The following is a 21,519-nucleotide window of genomic DNA, read 5'->3' as shown; positions in this document are numbered from 1 at the left end:
GAAGTCACGAAGTCCAGCCCCCTGTGCTGTGGCAGGACCAAATAAACCTACAACATCCCAGACAGGTGTTTGTCCAACTTGTTTTTAAGAGCTTCCAATGATGGGGACTCCACAACCTCCCTTGGAAACCTATTCCAGAGTTTAACTACCCTTATAGTTAGAAAGTTTTTCCTAATCTCTTAGCTAAATCTCCCTTGCTGTAGATCAGGGGTCAGCAACCTGCTGCACGCAAGCTGATTTTCAGTGGCACCCTGCTTCCAGTCTGGGGTTCCGGCCGCCCGCACCTTGCCAGCTGGGGTCCTGGCCGCTGGCCCCGCTCAGCCTGATGCCTGCCTGGATGGACATAACCCCAGGCCAGGAGCGGGCTGAGCGTGGCCGACAGCCAGGACACTAGCTGTCAGGAGCTGGCGGATAGAACCCCAGACCGGCAGCAGGCTGAGCCGGTCAGTCAGCTGCCAGTCTGGGGTTCCATCTGCCAGCACTGCTCAGCCCACTGCCGGTCTGGGGTCCCGGCCACCAGCCCCGCTCAGCCCGCTGCCAGTCTGGGGTTCCAGCCACCGGCTCCCTGCCAACTGGGGTCTCGGCCACGCTCAGCCTGCTGCTGGCCTGGGATACCAGCCGCCGGCCCCACTCAGCCCGCTGCCCGTCTGGGGTTCCAGCCACCGGCCCTCTACCAGCCAGGGTCCCGGCCACCGGCCAAGCTCAGCACACTGCTGGCCCGGGGTACCAGCCGCTGGCTCAGGGCTCTACAGCCACCCCCAGCTGTGGCCCACTGGCCTCAGCCTGAGGCAGTGGGGGTGCAGACAGGGGCAAGAGGGGGCACAGCTCAGCACCCCCACCTTAAAAATTGTTCCAGGCCACTGGGATATTTTTAAGTCCTGGTTTGCTGCTTATATCAGACCACGTGGAACAACTTACTGCATCTGACCTTGTGCGTGCCCTCTGTTACCATTTTTTTTTCCACTGTGAGTTGAGGGGTACATTTGACAAAATGTCAGCTCCTAAGAAAGCAAAGTTAGATGTCCATTCATTTCGGCCTTCTTGGACAGACACATTTGGATTTATTCAAAAGAAGGATCGTGCTGTTCGTGCTCTCTGTTATGGAAGTGTTGTTTGTCGCGCATCAAGTGTTCGACGACGTTTTCAAACGAAGCACGAGAAAACCTTTCTTCACGAAGCAAACAAGACTGAGTCGATCAAAAAGGCAGTAGAAGGATCAGAGAAGCAAAGCAGTGTTTTTAAGTGTTTACGTGTAGGTAAATATCAAGCTACAGAAGGAAGTTACAAGATTGCACAGTGCATTGCAAAAAATGGAAAGCCGTTTACTGATGGGGAATATATAAAAAGTTTTTCTCAGCAGTTCGGAGGTTTTATTCAATGATTTGCCAAATAAAGATACAATCATATCTAGAATAAAAGAACTGCCTGGTCTCTACCAGAACAGTTGAGAGACGCATACGTGAAATGGCAGAAAACATTAATGAAAAGCAGACGACTGCATTAAAAGGCACAGCAGTGTTTAGTGTTGCAGCTGATGAGAGCATGGATATAAAAGACGTCCCACGTTTGGCAGTTGTTGCAAGATATTGTGCTTCTGGATGAAATCCAAGAGGAACTTTGTTGCCTAAAACCCTTGCATGGCACAGCAAAAAGGGGGAAGATATAATGGAAAGTTTTGTAAACCATTTTGAAGAATGAGGAGTTGACATCAGAAAAATATTTTGTGTGACAACAGATGGTGCTCCTGCCATGGTCGGAAAACAGAAGGGATTTGTAAAGTTACTTGAAGATCAAATTGGCCGCCTGACAGTCAAATTTCACTGTATCATCCATCAAGAAAACCTGTGTGCTAAAATTTCTAATTCAGAGCTTAATAATGTGATGAATACAGTGGTGCGAATAGTCAATTTCCTTGTTGCTTGATCTGCTTTGACTCACAGACAGTTTTAAGCACTGCTAGAAGAGATGGACAGTGCTTATAACGACATTCCACCTCTCAGCAACATTCGGTGGCTAAGTCGTGGCAAGGTTTTGGTGTGCTTTGTAAACTGTTTTGATGCAATCGAGGCCTTTTTGTCAGAAAAAGGACAAAACTACCCCGAACTGGAAGATAACAGATGGCTGTGTAAGCTCGTGTTTCTAACTGACATCACTGCTCACCTAAACAAACTCAACCTCTATCTCCAGGGTGCAGGGCAGTTTTTTCTCAGGGTATTCGAACTTCTACTTTCCGCTACTTCCAACACATAAGAGAGCTATTGACACGTTGCACTGTCAGTGTCGATGAGATTGGAATGTACATGCAAGAACTGGAATCAGAATTTTCTGACAGATTTCCAGCGATTTGGCCCAATGCTTTCTTTTCTAATTAAACCTGAAAAGTTCAACGAAAGCGACTTGGATTTATCTGTATTTCAGTGGATGGGTGTTGAAGATTTCGAAATGCAGCTCATTCAGTTAAAAAGCTCAGAATTGCAGGCACCAAAGTTTGTAGATCTGCAGAGTGCACTTGAAGCTACCGAGAGAGATCATGGGGCCTCTATTCTGACCTGCTGGACATCCCTGCCAGTGAAATTTAATTGTTTGAAGAAAATTGCATTTGCAATGCTTTCAGCATTTGGAGCCACATACCTGTGTGAACAGGTATTTTCACACATGAAATCTGTCCTCTGTCTCCCTCGGAGCCGATTAACAACTGATCACTCCGAAGCCTGTGTGCAGCTTAAAGTATCCAAATATGTGCCAGACACTGGAAAACTCAGCAAGGAACAGCAAAGATCACACTAAACTGATAAGATCTGCATTTTAATGTAATTTTAAATGAAGCTTCTTAAACATTTTAAAAACCTTATTTACTTTACATACAATAGTTTAGTTATATAATATAGACGTATAGAGAGAGACCTTCTAAAAACGTTAAAATGTATTACTGGCACACGAAACCTTAAATTACAGTGAATAAATGAAGATTTGGCACACCACTTCTGAAAGGTTGCCAACCCCTGCTGTAGATTAATCCCATTACTTCTTGTTCTACTTTCGGTGGACATGGAAAACAATTGATCACCATCTTCTTTATAACAGCCCTTAACATATTGGAAGACTTATCAGGTCACTCCTCAGTCTTCTTTTCTCAAAACTCAACATGCCCAGGTTTTTCATCCTTTCCTCCTAGGTCAGGTTTTCTAAATCTTTTATCGTTTTTGTTGCTCTCCTCGGCACTCTTCAATTTGCCCACATTCTTCCTAATGGAGCTAGTTCCTCAAATGTCTCCAACCCAATTAATTTAGGACCCAAGCCTGATGGCTGCCACTTATTTAAACTGGCAAAGGGGAAAAAAAAACTAGCATGAGGGAGTCCTGCCAAAAATTTTTTTAGAGGAGAGCTTGCTGAAGCTTATGAGAAGACAGATCAGAGACATGAGGAGCCGCATAAGCAGCAGCGACATTGGAACTGATTGCAAAAAAGAGCCACAGCACTCCTAGAGGGAAGCTAACCAAACCATTGAAAAATCTCTCACCAGCAGCAGGAACATCTTCTCCCCAGTCTTGTATGTAACAAACTCTAAGTGAGGAGGGGAATTCAAAACTGACTTAGAGGGAGGAAAAAAATGTTAAAAAAAGAAAGCTCTACAAATATAAAAGGCCCCCTTCCCAAAACTCCACCCTAGCTACACTGCATGGCCATTGAAACAGGCATGGGACTGAAGGGGCTGTATGCATGCTAGCCTCCAAAGCAGCTATAGTAGCACACATTTCCAAGATAGTCAAGCAGGATCAACCTGAGGACATCTGGAATGCGGACCATTTCATCTTTGTATTGGTCGAAGTGCTGAAAATTGCTGTCGTGCTATTGGACTCCAAATGCTTCTCCTCACAGGATCCTTTCCCTAAATATTCTCCAAGTTTTTCTTTTATAGAAAGCCCAGCTGAGTTGCACTAATGACTATGTGACCCATTATAGATTACCTAATTTTGCAAATTAGCACTATTTTTTTTAAAAAGCAGGCTTTGTAACATAGGATCTAATAATGGGACCTGCTAATAAATCTGAGTGGAGAAATGGAATTAGATCCTTTAATGCTCACTTGGCTAATCTGTAATTTCAACTGAATTTATTTTTTCTCTCTTATTATCATTTCTCTCTCTTCCTCTTCCAGCTGGAACATGTACGTGAAAAAGGAAATGAGGACGAGAAGAGTACAAAAAGATTTGAAGAGGAAGTGTGTGGGTTAGGCTATGAATACCAGCAGCAGAACTCATCCTTTTGGTCCTTCTTGCTCCCTAGTAGATGGAGGTTACAGGTCAGGATGTTTTCCTTTATTGAAAGGAGACTAGTCAAAAAGATCCACTTTTCTTTCCCGTTGTTAACAGTATGGAATGGTAAGGTACTGCTCTAGAGTGTTAGCTCCTAATCAGATATGATTTTTATTTTACTAATTTTATATTGTAATTATGTGCGTCTTCTTTATCCAGACATCTAAGTGAATTTAATTTGGCAGGTCCCAACAGCATCTGAGCCTGTTCACTGATGACAGGTCAAACTGAGTTCCAATCTTGGAAAAATCAGCTACAGAACTGACTCACAGAGGCACAATAGCTGAATTTACACATAACAGAGAACAAGAATGAGTCCTTAGTCTCTACTCTTCGCCTCAGCTTCACAAAACCATCACATAATGACTGGCACAAATGATAAGCCATTATATCTCATTCCATCGCAATTTTAGGACTATAAAAAAATTGAAGGTTATCACTTCTACAGCACCCAGGAGCACAGTGGACACTTTATAATAAATAGGAAGACATGACCCAAAAGAGTTATTACAATATTTAAGCATATATGTAACTTTAATTAGATGAGTAGTCTCACTGATGCTTAAAGCTAAGCACATAAGTAAGCGTTTTTCAGGACTGGGGTCTGTTTTTTGCACAGGAGGCAATGAGAGGGGCTGACTAACATTAGAGAGGGGAAGGAACGTGAAACGAACAACAATTGCAGCAATAATTCAGTTTGGACGTGAACAACTTGGTGGTAGAATTTTTGTTTTTAAATAAAAACAATGATGTTAGGATTCATCACAGAAGCAGCAAGACTTAAGGAGGAATCTGTACAAGGCCAAAGTAATAATTCAGCAGGTCAAGGCTAAAAGGGCATTCTGTGCATCAAAGGCAGTTTGAAAAAAGCACAGAGGTGGCTGTGGGAGAAGCAGACAGCAGGGCATCGAAAAGGCATCACTGGCAGAGCAGAGAGGCTTCGGGACATGACCCAAAAGAGTTATTACAATATTTAAGCATATATGTAACTTTAATTAGATGAGTAGTCTCACTGATGCTTAAAGCTAAGCACATAAGTAAGCGTTTTTCAGGACTGGGGTCTGTTTTTTGCACAGGAGGCAATGAGAGGGGCTGACTAACATTAGAGAGGGGAAGGAACGTGAAACGAACAACAATTGCAGCAATAATTCAGTTTGGACGTGAACAACTTGGTGGTAGAATTTTTGTTTTTAAATAAAAACAATGATGTTAGGATTCATCACAGAAGCAGCAAGACTTAAGGAGGAATCTGTACAAGGCCAAAGTAATAATTCAGCAGGTCAAGGCTAAAAGGGCATTCTGTGCATCAAAGGCAGTTTGAAAAAAGCACAGAGGTGGCTGTGGGAGAAGCAGACAGCAGGGCATCGAAAAGGCATCACTGGCAGAGCAGAGAGGCTTCGGGACACTGAAGTTAGAAATGTCAGTGTGGGTGTTACTTAGGCCTTTGTAGACATGGACAAGATGTCTAACTTGAGGCAGAAGACAAAGGGGAGGCAGGGTGGCAAAAATAGCACATTTTGATACACTTCCACCAGAGAAGAACCCTATAAAAACTTACCTATTACAACCTATGAGAAGTGTAACATTTCTGTACATAAAGAATGTCATTTAAAACGGGGAAAGCAATCAGTACCTGGTGATTCCTTAGAGGAAGCAGCATGTCTTGCTAAGTGATTGTTGATTATATCTACTGCCTTGAAGTTTTTGTTTTTTTTCAAGATATCTGCGGCACACCTTGCTTGCGTGTCTGGAATAGTGGGGTCCACTCCAGCATTTAGGAGCATCTGCACATTTTCTGTCTGACCTGAAACATAAAATAAATACAGTAGAGAGTTAGCACTATCCTCTTGTCCAGAATGAAAGAAAAATCACTGCCACGGTTTCAAATGCTTTTTTAATCAAAGAAAGAACAGCTCAATTTTATAGAAGCTGTTATACTTGGAGTTGGTCCTTACAGGAAACAATGCATTTTATCAATTTGTTTTGGGGGGGTGTATTTTTGATGCTGGGGTTTTTTGTTGTTGGTTTTTGGTTTTTTTGTTTTTGGTGGGTTGGTGGGTGAAAGAGGAAAGCATGTTCAAAAGTATCTAAGATACTTAGCCTGAAACCACAGCTAGTCACTAGGGTTTTTTTTCATATCAGGAGTGGCATAAAACTATGATTACTTAATAACAAGCCTTGTCGCATACGTTATCTCCACTTCGATAAATATGAAAGTACTACCAGTCTCTTCAATGGAAGCTAGTATCCTAATATAACTGCCTCTAAAACACTGTAGAACAAACATAATTGGCCAAACCCCAAAATATAAATTCTGATTCGACGCTTGACACAATATCTTTAATATACCACAAGGCTCTATACTCCTGTCTCACTTTGTCACATTCCATTATGATGGGCATTGTGCTACCCTGAGAGAAGGAGATGTACTCTCTTTGCCTCAAACAGCTGAACATGTGCTATAAATCATAGTCAAAGAACAGCAAGGAGGAGCATCGGAGAATCAAAGGATCAGCCAGGCAAGTGAAAGGAGCATAAAATGATTGCTAGGAAAGCTGCATCAAATTATTTCCACTTTCCTCAGATACAACTGCAAGTTTAACAACTTGAATCGCTGTATGTGTTCCGCTTGCTAGAATACCAGGCAAAACTTGGAGAAGAAAAGGTTGGGAAGAAGTGAGACACCTTTACACACAACACAGTTTTCTTGCTTTTGTACACGTGTGCCTTGCCATTCATGTTATTTTAACTGAGTTTTGTCAGCAAGATGGCTCTGAAATGTCTTCTATTATCTGCTCTGCAAGAACTGTGCTCGCTGTGCAACAGATGGGACAGCAGTGAGAGAAGAAATGTGACTCGTCTACAGCAAAACTAAATTAAATAGTATGAATGAGACTCACACAGACAATCAAAGGGAGGCCCCAGAATGCCATTGTGTATAATGAACAAAAAGCCTAGGATAACTTCAGGACTGATGCTTACTTCCTGTTTCCACCCAGTGGATTTATTAACAAATGCAAATAAAAAGCAAACCAGGTTTCTATAGTTATAAGATAAAAGCATCCACAGAGATGGCAGAGCAATTTGACCCCCACAAGAAAGCTAAAGAAAAGCAGCTCTCAAAGTTTACATGTCTAAGCCAAGACACACTGCTACTGACATCAAGGGAAGTTTTTATTTGGTTCTCCTCTACAAGGGAGAAAAAACTCAGACTAGTTTGAGGCCTAATTTTCTTCTAATTTCTGAGAGCATCAATACATAAATGGACCAAGAAAGATATAAATACATTGCAGCAAGTTGTGGCTAAATCTTAATCCACCAACCAAAGTAAAAGACCGTACCCAGAGTAACTATGCAAAATGACAAAGAAATTGTCCACCAAAGCAGTGCCCTATAATTTTTTAAGTTCTGCTATATTTGCTATAGTTATAAATGTACACTGAGCCTGCAAGTCTTTTGTCATTCTCCTTCTTGGCATGAAATAAAGAATATCAGTGTTTGGAGTTTTTTTCTTTCGCCATAAAAAACAGAAGTCCAAGTTGATGAAATTAACTTTTGGAATTACATACGTTTGGAATTACATACGTTTCATAGGATATCCACTGGAATGAGAGGCCACGACATGCAAGACTGTGCAACCATCCTGATCTTGCTGGTTGATACTACCCTTCAAGTCTGGTATCTCATCTAGTAGCCATCTGAAAAGATGGTTCCCTTCTGAAATGATTATAAATTAAAATCACATGTTATTAAACAGCACACTTTGTCCTGTTAGGACAGGATAGGGGGAAGCATTATTGCTCCCCCGCACCGCTGTCAGAGGTGGGCAGACAAGCTATCAAAGACTTTCTCTTTAAAAGTTAAGGGTGACAGAGAGGAAAGTATAGTGTAAAATACCAAGCAACCAATGGTGTCAAGTGCCAGCTGCATTGTCGGAGATAAACAACCAAATTTTGCCCTAACACATGCAGCTCTGAATTTGGACCGCAAATTTTAAACATGTACCCTGATCCCCAGACAGGTTTTTCAGAGTTGACACATTCAGGGTCTGAGATGGTCACATCAGTTACACTTCAGGTTTGAATCAAAGAAGAGAGGATCATTATTACGCTCTCAGGACTCCCAGGTACACATGAACTGGACACATTTTTAAGAGTAATGACTAAAGCTGTGTAAGTAAAATATATACTTTAGATTGTTAAATATGAGCTTTATCTGCAAATTCTCTGTAGGTTGACTACGGTTGCTTTTGTTTTATACCGACATGAGATGTCACTCACTTGCTTTGATACAGAGGTTGATAATTGCATGAAGTGGGTATGCTCCAATGCTCCCAACATTTGCTCCAATGGTGATCAGCCACTCCACCAACTCTGGTACCCTTTCCATTCTCTCATAATGGCCAAACAGGACATATTTCTGATAAAGAAATAGAGAGAGATATTACAGTTATATTATTTTATATATGTGAAAGAAATCATCTTTTTAGTCCTGTTACCTTTTCAGCCCAAGCAAAGTTTTTGACTAACACTGGGAATTCAGTGTTACAAAGGCAAAGCAAATGAATAAATATTGGCCACTTTCCTTATCCAATATTAAATTTAATTACACATATTTATATTACAGTAGCAACTAGAGCCCCAGACCAGGTTCAGGGATCTGTTCTGCTACATCCCTGCCCCAAAGAGCTCTCAATCTAAAGGATTTTTTTATTTTTATATATTATACATACGTACATACACAGAGTATATTGTATATTATGCATCTCTATTTATTCTTTTTTATATTTATTTCCCATTTTTGGTTTTTAAATAGTGGCCTCCACACATATTGCAGACATCTGCAACATTAATGTTTAAGAATTCTGATTTGCAAGAGTTACTGTTTGTGCAAAATCCAAAGTGAAAATGTTATATACACCTGCAAAAACAAAAGCAGCACTGAAAACTCCAGCAGAAAAAGGCACTTTTTTCTCTTATTTCCTCCAAAGGAAAACAACATCTGGGAATTTTCCATCTTGAATTTTTTACCCTCTTCCACATATACAAAAATTCCATGGGAAAATTTCAGGAGCAAAAATTGGTAGTATTAGAGTTAAATTAAACTAAACACTGTGTACTTTCAGTCCTCTGGTGTCCGTGCCTTGTCATGGCAGAACAGCTTGCATGCTCTAATGATCCCCAGGGGCTTTTTTCTCCTGGTAGGTTCAACCATGCTGGATTGGTCTGTGGGGGAGGGGCCAGACAAAACAGACACCCTGGTTCTCCAGGTTGGGAGTTAGGCAACAACCCTGTCTCGTAAAAAAACAAAATATGTTACGGAAAAAGTGACAGAGAAATCAACCATTACTGTATGTGATGGCCTTCAGGAGTCAATGACCTGTATGACTGCCAGTGGTGAAAGCCGAAAGGAAGCCACTGGCATGAAGACTGAAGTGCTCAACACCAAGACAAAAACCAAACTTGGTTTTTGGAACATACAGACAATGTACGAAGCAGGGGAGCTAGCTCAGGTCACAGCAGAGATGAGATGCTACAGCTTACACATCCTGGGTGTCAGCGAGAGTAGATAGACGGGATCAGGAAGATTAACAGCAGCCTTGGGAGAAACTTTGCTGTTTTCTGGACAGGATGATGGACAACACCATGAAGGTGTTGCCATCCTTTTGAAGACATTCCCTGCTTGAATGGAAATCCATCAGCAGCAGACTTATTATGTTTGCCTTTCAGCCTGGCTCTCATAATATCACCCTGATTCAGTGTTATGACAGTGATGAAGAAATAAAGGACAAATTCTACCTTACACTACAGGCGGAGTTAAGAGAGTACCACACCATGACCTAACTATCGTCATGGGAGACCTGAATGACAAGATCGGTAAGGACAACGCAAACAACAAAAGAGCAATGGGAATACGTAGGTGTGGCACTATGAATGAAAACGGAGAAAGGCTTGTTGATTTCTGTAATATGAATGACAGTCATCGGCGGAACCCTATTTGACCATTGTGAAATTCACAGACTGACACTGTGTTTTCCAAATGGCAGAGATAAGAACCAGATTGACCATATCATGATCAATGGCAAATGGCGATACTCACTGACAGATGTGAAAGTGAGAAGGGGTGCAGATGTTGGCAGTGACTACCACCTTGTGACAGCCTTCATCAAGCTAAAATTGAGAAGTGTGGGTCCACCAAACAAGGGACATAGACGTTATGATATTGACAAGCTAAAGTCCCTTGAAATACAGAAAGCCTTCGTTCGGCAGCTAAAGAACAGGTTTCAAGGACTTGCAGACCTTGATGAAGAGGAGGGAAATGCAGATGAGGAGATCAACAAGAGGTGGGACAAAGTAACAGCAATTTATAAACAGAGCGGTGAAGCCTGTCTAGGCTACAGGCAGAAGAGAAGGAAGGAGTGAATTACACCCGGCACATGGAACACCATAGAAACCAGACAAGCCCTGAAGGAAAAAGTTTTAGACACAAAATCCCAGAAGCTAAAGGACAAATACCACAAGCAGTATAGCAAGGCACACTGGGAGGTCAAATGCCTTGTGAGAGTGGACAAATGGCATTATATTGATAATCTGGCAACACAAGCAGAGGATGCAGCTGCTTGTGGTGAACAAGGAACCATCTACAAAATGATGCAGCTTATCAGTGGTAAACGGCAGACACCAACAAACACTCATCAGGAACAAACAAGGACACCTACTAACAACCAAAAAAGAACAAGAAATGCACAGAGCATTTCAAAGAATTGCTCAACAGGAGCCACCTAAAGAGGACGGAAACATCCAGGAGGCAGAAGAAGATCTTGATATCAACACAGACACCCCAACTAAGGAAGAGATCATTCAAACCATCAAATCCTTAAAAAATGGGAAAGCTCCTAGCAAGGATAACTTGAATGCAGAATTGTTCAAGGTAAATCCTAAATTAGCAGCATCTATCCTGGCACCTCTATTTACATCAGTCTGGGAAAGGGAAAGTGCCAGATGAGTGGACCAATGGGGTTATAGTGAAGATACCAAAAAAAAGGAACTTTCAGTGATTGTAATAACTAGCGTGGTATCACACTTTTATCTGTGCCAAGCAAAGTATTGTGTAAGATCATAGTCCAGTGTATATCAGAGGCAGTTGATAGCGTTCTCAGAAAAGAGCAAGCTGGTTTTCGGAAAGGGCATGGATGCACAGACCAGATCTTCACTCTACGAAACATAATAGAACAGTGCTTAGAATGACAACCGCAACTCTACATAAATTTCATAGACTTTGAGAAGGCTTTTGATAGCATCACAGGACCAGCCTATAGCACATTCCGTGGGCATGTGGAATTCCTTTCTGTATAACCAACGTCATCAAAAGCTTCTATTTCAACTTTTCATGCAGTGTTGATCACAGTAAGTTCAGTTTTGAAGTCAAAACAGGAGTATGTCAGGGGTGTGTCATGTCTGCAATCCTCTTCAACATTCCCATCAACTGGGTAATGCGCCACACAACAGAAGACATGCCAAGAGGCATTAAATGGACACTCTTCTCATACCTTGAAGACCTGGACTTTGCAGATGATGTCACTCTCCTATCACATACCCAACACCATATACAAGAAAAAACAACTCAACGCATTCAAACAGCAAACTGGATTGAAAATCAACCGCAATAAGACAGATATCATGACCTTTAAAATTGCCTCACCATCACCAGTACGGATAGAGGATTATGTTCTCACCAATGTAGAAACATTCACATACTTGGGCAGCACCATCAGCCAGGACAGTGGAACAAGCCAGGATATCCAGAACAAAATCAGTAAAACCAGGAACACCTTCAGGAGCTTAAATACACTCTGGAAATCATCAAAATACAACACCAAAACCAAACTCAAGATTTATCAGAGATGCGTACTTTCAACACTACTTTATAGTGCAGAATGCTGGGGAATGAGGAAGTATGACATGTCTAATTCCATATAACCTGCCGTATCTTTTGGCCCAGAACAATCTCAAACCAAGATCTGTTGACACAGTGCAGCCAAGAGGATCTGAGCACCATCATTTCCAGCAGGTGCTGGAGATGGATCAGTCATGTGCTTCGGATAGAAACTGATTCCATCACCAGAGCAGCAATAAGATGGACACCTGAAGGCAAGTGAAAATGAGGCCGCCCGAAAACAACATGGCGAAGAGCTGTGGAAGCAGAGTTGAAAAACCTGGGGCACAGCTGGGGAACCATTGAAAGACTTGCCAGAAACAGACAGGAGTGGAGGAGCTTCATCACTGCCCTAACCGCCAGAGGCGTAATAGGAACATGATGATGATGTGTACTATTATTTCATAAGGACAATCATGCTAGTAAGGAACACAGCCTTATAAGGTTTACCAGCATCTCTCTGTATCTGTAGGCTTCAGTTCAGCCATCTGAGAAGTATGGCTCCTAGATCATGGGCCTTTTATAAGAGTCCTCTACACCATTCACATTAATTAAATACAGACAAGTTTTTTCCATGGCAACTAAGAGCTATGATTAGCCAATGTGGTTAAATGTCTTTACATTTAGTTTTGCCTTCCCTTCCTTCTCAGGGCTTCTCCTCTTCCCTGCACCATCCATGGAACAGCTTTCCACCAATAGGAGTAAAAAACAGCCCCAGTTTCAAAGATGTACAGTAAAAATACTAACTGTGCTGTTGAATTACAGGATATGTGGCAACCTGTCACATTCCATCAGATATGCCCTACTACAGTGTTAAACTTTTAGCCAGTAAATGTAGCTGTACAGAGCTTACTTTATAGTCCCCTAATTTATATATTTTCTTATACTTTTCAATATCTGATTTCAAACCACTGAAGATGAGGCATTTAACAGCAGTACAAAGAGAACCTTAAGCATAAGCTCACTGTAAAAACTCACATCAACAGCAGGTTCAGTACAATTCCACAGCAGAAGGTTTTTAATCCTCTTTTAACATCATATTGCACAATTTGCACAGAACAGCTATATGAAACATAAGTGATCTGATTTAGGTTAAAAAAACAAACAGAAAACCTATGGATGGCTAGTTTCATAATTCAAAACAGATTCTGTAGTCCCTGTTTTGCCTTTGCAATTGCAACTCATTAATTAGCACCTGTCATATGACAGGGGATGTTAAATTATGCCCTCTTGTGGTTTCTTTGAAACGGAGATAACCTATGGATAGGGTCTGATCCTGCACTACTAAAGACAATGGGAAAGTGGTCATTAAAGTCAACGAAAACAGGATCAGGACTGCAGAGTTTATGTAGGCAGAAACCCTCCCTGCTGCAATAAAGCTTTGAAAGACCTCAAATGCAGCAGAATCTGTGGGATTTCACAAGGAAGGGAAGAGCAAGTCTATGGAGATGTCATATGAGGGTGAGGGCAGCTGCCACACTCTCACAATAGATTTAGCAACTTGATTGTATAGTGCTGGTTACCAAAGCTGATACAAACAAGACTCCTATTTTTTGTTACAGAATTAGTGTATTATACTGCTCATTGAAAACATTCTAAATTTTTTGACAAAAAAGGGGGACAATTTCAGACAAAATGTTTTGACCAGCACTAATGACATATTTTTACAAACTGATGTTTGTTTAAAATGTGCTCACTCTTATTCACAGAATATGAAGTCATTTAGTAAAACTGTGGAAAAAAAAGAAAAAAGACAGTCAGTCATCTTGTTAAATAAAATGTATGCGACAGCACAGTACCTCAAAAAGATCCTTCAGTGATAAATGAGTGACTCTCAGCTTTCTCGGCAACTTGTCTCTCTCAGCTGCCACTAACATCAAGGACTAGGAAAAACAAATATTTATGAGCCTACAAGCATTCAGATACTAATTTTAATGTTTGTTGATGCATTTAAACAAACTTTGAAGGGAAAAATCTGACCAGTGCTCTCTACAGATATAATTTTTTATTACTGCCTATCGTTTGTGATAACCTATCAGAGTCTCAAAACACTAAAGTTTCCTTTTTCTTCTCATTCATTAAATCCTTTGCCAAATTAAACACTTTTCCCCACCTGAGCTTCTCATCAGGCACAAGTTACTACAGCGCTGCAGCATTTGCCATCACAGTGACAAAAGCATATCTCTGGCAACATGTGTTTGCTTAAGATTCAGCTAGTGCTCTGAAGCAGGAAACAGTGCTACTCAGACCTCAGTGGTCCAGAAGCCAAATTAGCGATCAACATTACCCAAAAGAGCCACAGTAGTGTGACTTCATTGTTTCATTTACTATAGTGCTATATATTCATATTTAAGCAGTATGACAGGGGAAATATTTAGTTTATGTATATCATTCTCACAGCAAAATGACTGACCAAGTATTATTCTTGTATCAACTACAATTAGTTAACAACATAGCAAAAGCATCCTGACTGGTTAATAATTATATCACACAGTGTTTTAATATCATGCTGCCAAGAGTCACTTGCAGCTCAGGAGTCTCAGAGTATCACTGCATTACATGATCTGTCTAGATGGTTATTACATCATTCAGAATTTAAAGAAGTACCATCAACTTCAAATCTGGTCAGTTAAAAAAAAGGGAGACTTAAATTAATTTCAGACACTAATCACCTGCTAGTGAGTTTTCTAGATAGTTTTTGTGGTTTAGCAATCATATATTCCTATTTTTGTTCTCCATTTCTCTGTTGCTGGATTAAAGACCCATACAAATCAGAAGACTGACTGGTCATACCAAAGAAACAGTAAAACTGACCATAAATGCAAATGAAGATAAATATTTTTTCTCTCATCTCTTTCAGAGATTAGTCATTTGAAATGTCTTGTAACCACAACAAACAAAAAGAAACAAATAAGTTTTTGAAGTTGACTGTGTCCCTTTCAAAAGGGAATGAGAATTTTAGAAACTATTTTCTACTCAGTTTCTATTTTTTCTAATTCTAAAAATCAAGACATTTGCACAGGGGAACAATAATTTCAGATTTTAAAAGCAATTTAAGAAAATTAAAGCTTATTATTGAAAAAAAAAAATCAGATTAACTAATATTTCTGGCACGGCAATAAACTTACCTGCCACATTCCTTTCTTGGCTAATTTTTCTATTACCACCTGCCAAACTAATGCATCAAATCTTTCATCCAAAATGTTCTTGAAAATGGAAAGAAAATATGGTGCTATATATTTTTCACCTAAAAAAATAAAAAAAGAAGCTTAAGAAAAGTGTTTAGCATATGCAACTTTTACAAGCTATGCTCTCCAAGTACTGCAATTCATTTCATATGGTCAGTTCTTCAGTAGTGATTAATACATTGAAACATTTTAAATTAGAACATACAATTCACATAACTAATACTAGTAAGATGTCTACTTTAATAATTAATAAGGGTGCATTATTTTAAGATGCCACAGATTTCACGAACAATGTGAAATTAACCATTTGCTTTTGAAAAATCTCTGAAGCCCAAGAAAATCTAAAACCTTTCACCAGTTTTTCTACTTATGTTTATGAACAGAGAAGTTGATGTAAGTGACCAAACTGACTAAAACAGGAATAAGAAGAACAGGAGTACTTGTGGCACCTTAGAGACTAACAAATTTATTAGAGCATAAGCTTTCGTGGACTACAGCCCACTTCTTCAAAAACCAGTGGGAGAACACTTTAACCTGTCTGGGAAAGTGTGTTCTCCCACTGGTTTTTGAAGAAGTGGGCTGTAGTCCACGAAAGCTTATGCTCTAATAAATTTGTTAGTCTCTAAGGTGCCACAAGTACTCCTGTTCTTCTTTTTGCGGATACAGACTAACACGGCTGTTACTCTAAAACAGGAATGAGAGTGCACGAAGCAAGTGAGAGAGAGGCATTGTCGGAAACCAGATGGCATGCCCTTGGGCTCACTCAGGCAAAGCTTGTAAACCAGACCATTGAGCAACAGTGGAGGAGGGAATGTAGGATCTTAGGAGAAAGGGGTCTGACTCTGCCACAGAAATAAGTAGTTAGTGGGATGGGAAAAGCCAAGTATCCTTTTGCATGTGTTTTTTTCCCCCCTCTTCCCACTGCTGCCATCACAGGCCTTTCTATAATTTGCTCTGGGAGAGTATTCCACAACTTAATACATCTCACTATAAGTTTTTCCTGATCTTAAGCCTAAAATGTTCTCTTTCTTCATTACTCCTAGCTATTCCTTGATCTGCCTCACTGACAAGGAAAGTGCGTGGGCTGGAAGAAACCAGTACAGCATTATGATTCAGATGGTCCTAAATTCTAGGCGTGGCTCTTCCCGGACTCTTTGTGGCCTTAGGCAAGACACTTCACCTTTCTGTCTCACCTTCCCCATCTGTAAAATGCTGGGGGGAGAGGGGAGAGGGATGTTGTATAAATTTATCAGTTAATGTATGATGCTTTGAAAATACCGTAAAAATGCTAAGTATTATTAAATGATTACTCTGCTTCCCTGGTGCTTACATCATTCATATATGTGGAGAATTTATATCCCCACAAGTCTTGCTTGACCAAGATATACATGTTCAGTTCTTTTTATTGTTCTCCATACCTCCATGTCACCTCTGCTCCATAATCATTTGTAATGTTCATTTATAAATTCTTTCAATTTGTCACAATTTGTTTGTGTGGGTGTGTCACACCAGCAGGGTAGAGGACTATTCTCCGGCTCTGTGGTATGACTTGGAGTATGCAGCCCAAAACTGAACTGGTGCTTTGCTACCAGATAAAGATTGCAAACTCAAGTCTAATTGGCTGCTCACTGCCACTGCAGCTCCCTTAGTATTAATGCTTCCCACTGAGTGAGCATTTCTAATTATTTTTCCCCGGACGTGTTGGCTTACATGTACTATATATTGATCTTATTTTGAGATTTTCTGCTCATATTTCTTTTACTCTCCAGGTACTTTCTCTGTCCTAACTGTGTTTACAAATCAGCCCATTTTTGTAACAACTGCACATTTCACTGACATGCTGTCATTCCTTCCCCCAGTCACTAATAGGGACGTTAGTTAAGACTGAACCACACTACAATCCATGTTACAACTGCTGAGCAACCATAACTCCAGCTGACATCAGTGGGAGCTGTGGGTGCTCAGAACCTCAGAAAAATCAGGCCCTAAATCTCCAGACTGCACTTAGTTAAATTCATTGCATATATTGTTAAGCCCTAAGACCCATTAAATTAATCGAAAGATTCCCTTTCAATGGGCTTTGGATTTAGGTCTTTTGATCAGTTTTTAATACACATGACAGTATTCGTTCCAAGCCATTCTGAATTAAACTTACTGCATTCTTTACATCCACTAATTTTGTAATTCTGTCCAAAAAGGCAAGCAAGTTTGCCTGGGAAGATTCATACTGCTCTTGGTTGTGTTTCCTTTTTAAACATTTTGGGATTGTTCCTCTTGATATCTGTTCCATTGTTTTACTAGAGATGGTAGTTAAAGTTAAAAAGTGGCAATTGAGAGGATCAATCTTCTTTCTTTTATTGCAAAATCAGTACAACATTTGCTTTTTCACCAGCTTTGTGCTGTCTCCCAGGTTATCCAAGTTTTCTGAGGCCCAACCAAACCATATTATAATTAGAGCTGGCTAAAACCCACTATCACTTCTCCTCCTTTACCCTCCCACTAAAATAATGGGAATTTCCAACCATTTGAAAACATTTTCCTTCCAATAGTGTTGTAAATTGACTGATTTTTTTTTTAAATCTACAGAATTATTTTCAAACGATTTTTCCATTTTTTTAAATCTAACTTTTTTTAAAAAGGAATTTTTTATATTTTGAATAAATCCCTCAACGTGGCTAAGGTGACCAATCAAAATTGGCAACAAACTAAAAAAAAAAACAAACAATTGACTAAACTTGACAAAGGAACAACCTGAACTGTTTTTGTATACATTTTCCATCAATTTTTTTCAATTAGCAGGAATTTTTTAAAAAATTTAAATGGTTTCATGAAGTTTTTCCTCTTCCACACAACTTTTCATTTTTTAATGAAAAATTTCAACCAGTTCTAACTGTAACACAACTGGGGCACCTACCTGTGTGGTGACAACTCATTCATCTACGTGTCAGTGGTGGTGTTTTGGGAATGTGGATATTCCTCATCTATAAACAGGATTAAGACTATCCATCCCACTGTACAGCTATCAGATGTTAACAATTTTCAAATATGATCCTGGTCGGTAGACGCCAAATTAACTATTCCAGGAAGAATGGCTCCAAATCCCATACACAAGCCCCTCAACTGTCCTGTCCCTATTAAATGAGTCTAAATAAAATACAAGCCTCCATTCCAATTTACCGTTAACACTTGTGAAGATTCCAACTATAAAATCAGCAATCTGAGATTGATCCATAGAACCACACAGAAGAGTCAAACCACGAGAAAATGTAATAATTGCATCACGAGTTCTCGACAACTGCAGCAGTGAATAGCCAGATCTATAGTAGCCCTAGTGGGAAAAACACAACAACAAAATTGTCATCAAATCTTGTTACTTCTAATTTTAGGAGATTAGGAGCCCATTTCTGAAAGCCCTACAGAAAACTATCAGTAACTTTACTATGGGACGTTTTCCCTGAATAAGACTTGCAGGATCTGGTCTAACTGCATACAAAGTTATCAACATTTTAAATAGTTGAGAGAATTACTCACATATCTACAGAAAAAAGCTGTAAAATATTGTGGGCATCTGAATATGATAATGTTTTAGTCTCCTCAAGGCCCAATATCTTTTGAAAATTAAATTAAATATTTCTGCAAACAAAATTATTATTAAGCTAAACATCATTTTCTAGTCCCAAATTACTAATCATGCCCCAAAATGTACCTCATGTGTGGGTTGTAATACTACTCTCTCAGCTCGTTACACTCAAACTCAAAGAATTCTGTAAGAATAAATACACCTCTACCCCGATAAAACGCGACCCGATATAACACGAATTCAGATATAACACGATAAAGCAGTGCTCTGGGGCAGCAGGGCTGCGCACTCCAGCAGATCAAAGCAAGTTCGATATAATGCGGTAAGATTTTTTGGCTTCCAAGGACAGTGTTATATCGGGGTAAAGGTGTATGACATTGGCACTCATTGGTAGGGCCCCGAGAAAAATCACAGATTTTTTTTTAAATAAAATTCACAGCAGTGTCACAGGCCAAGTAATGAATTTCACAATATATGCATGGGATTCAGTCAGCGAAAGCAACAAGACACGTTAAAGACTAACACATTTATTTGGGCATAAGCTTTCGTGAGTAAAAAACCCACTTCTTCAGAGGCAATGAGAGATCACTGTTGCATTCCTTCGCATAAAAATCGACTGCCGAGTTCCCCCCAGACTGCTGAGATTTTTTCCAACAGCGGAGAGGCAGAGGTGGGCATCCGTGCATACTGGTCTCATGCCCAATGCAATTTGCAGCATGTGTTCCAAGGGGCAGTGTAACTGGCTACTAGGCCTCGCATAAAATTGGCCACAGGCCACACCAAACATGAGACTGTTGCACGCAGATATCTGCTATTGCCTCCACCTCCCCGCTGAGGTAGCAGCAGTGCTGGCTACCAAGCCTTGCATAAAACCGGCCACCAAGTCCCTGTCAAACTACTGCTCTGACATGATGCTATGAGCCACACCGAGCACAAGACTGTTGGGGAAAGGGGGGGGGGAGGAGGGAGGAAGAGAGGCTAAACACAGTTTTATGCTCATTTCACAATTTCCAGACGGTCTGTAAAATCGCAATTTTCTTAGGACCTGACTCATTGGAAATGCTCACCCCTCAAATATTATCAATGTCATTAAAGTGTCTAGAAAGAAAGCAGAGAATTCTCAATCAAGACTTTGAAAAATAACCAAAGAACAAAACTAGCAAATATATTTCAACCCTCTCACAGTGCAGCAAAACTCTTGAACACGTGCTTATGTCAAAAATCTAGTACCACTTTTCAGTATCTGTTGAAGTATTTAAATGGCTTCGACATAGGGCTTTAAGCATACATTTAATTGCTTCACTGAATTGGGGTCATAGTGAAATCATTTTTCACAAGACAGCTTGCTGTACTGGAATTTGCATAGTGCAATGAAACAACATGGGAGTTTCATTCTACAACACTTAATTATGGTTTCATTATACCTGGGTTCATGGTAAGCTAGTTCCATGTCATTCAAAATACAACTGCCATTGTAATTTTTTTATATGTCAAAAAATATATTCGGCTACTGATTAGGGACCCTGAAGTTACTATTATTCTTCTTACAAGGTGGTGTATTTGTGTACTAATCTTTTTTAAACTAATTTTGAATCTTGTTTAGAATAATAAGGCTGGCAAGCATTGCTGAGCTGTTGGATTAAACATGCCGTACCTTAACATAGGACAAATCCCACTGGAGGCTCTCCTTGGCACAGTGATATGCTTCTTCCCACTTACCAAGGCTGTAAAAGGCATTTGATTTGTTGCACAATAACACAGCCACATCTCTCTGAGAAACCCTACAAAAATTAGCAACATTAATGTTTAATCAATTTTAAAGAGATAAATGGTACTTTATAGTGAACAAACATTTGACAAAACTCTTCAATTTATTCCACCAAACAGAATTATGGTACAAAAAGATATCCTCTGGAAAGAAAATAAAGATCTTGCAAATTCAGTTAACACAATTCCATAACTTATAGCAATATTCCACAGGGAAAAATACTACTTTAAAACAACATTAATGTTACAAGGTGAAGTAAAGAAATACAGTTATGCTCATACATGCCACCATAACTCTATCCCACCCTTTTCGGGATATGCATTAAATACAGTCTATTTTATGACTGCATTCTATTTTTTTCATTTAATCTCTGAAGGAAAATATTGAAAGTACATTGGTTCAATTAAACAATTTGGATGGGTTCACGATCAGGCCCAAGGCCTGAGTGGAACACTGAGGGTGTGACCTGCAGGTGGTAAGGAGAGCAAATGTGCTTCAGCAACCAAGAAACGCTAACTAAAAATACAGGGCTAAATCCTTGGCTGATGTGAGCTGGCATAACCCCAGGGAAGCCGAATTTATACCAGCTGAGGATCTGGAAGAACATTGATTTAATTCTTACTTGGTTTTTGAATATTGATAATTTGAATGGTGGGGATCTGACCCAAACCAAGACAGTATCTAGGAAAATTTATACTAAAGATCCTGAACTTAGACACCAAAGCATTGGAC

The 21,519-nt window shown here is 40.0% G+C and overlaps 1 protein-coding gene across 4 annotated transcripts in view; it reads right to left on the bottom strand.

Moving 5' to 3' along the window:
- TRANK1 (tetratricopeptide repeat and ankyrin repeat containing 1) overlaps positions 1–21,519 on the bottom strand; it is a 120,306-nt gene that overhangs the window by 46,139 nt on the left and 52,648 nt on the right. For all 4 annotated transcript variants that reach the window (XM_054019391.1, XM_054019389.1, XM_054019392.1 and 1 more), the window contains 7 exons: positions 20,674–20,800; positions 18,617–18,767; positions 15,380–15,498; positions 14,051–14,134; positions 8,597–8,735; positions 7,902–8,033; positions 5,950–6,120 (listed from right to left, as the gene is read on the bottom strand). In XM_054019391.1, the coding sequence (XP_053875366.1) occupies positions 5,950–6,120; positions 7,902–8,033; positions 8,597–8,735; positions 14,051–14,134; positions 15,380–15,498; positions 18,617–18,767; positions 20,674–20,800 (923 nt within the window). The remainder of the gene's footprint in view (positions 1–5,949; positions 6,121–7,901; positions 8,034–8,596; positions 8,736–14,050; positions 14,135–15,379; positions 15,499–18,616; positions 18,768–20,673; positions 20,801–21,519) is intronic.

The sequence above is a fragment of the Malaclemys terrapin genome, chromosome 2 (assembly GCF_027887155.1).
Source record: "Malaclemys terrapin pileata isolate rMalTer1 chromosome 2, rMalTer1.hap1, whole genome shotgun sequence".
NCBI classification, from domain to species: domain Eukaryota; kingdom Metazoa; phylum Chordata; order Testudines; family Emydidae; genus Malaclemys; species Malaclemys terrapin.
Note: the sequence above shows the minus strand (reverse complement) of the source record. Positions and strands in the feature narration are given on the sequence as shown.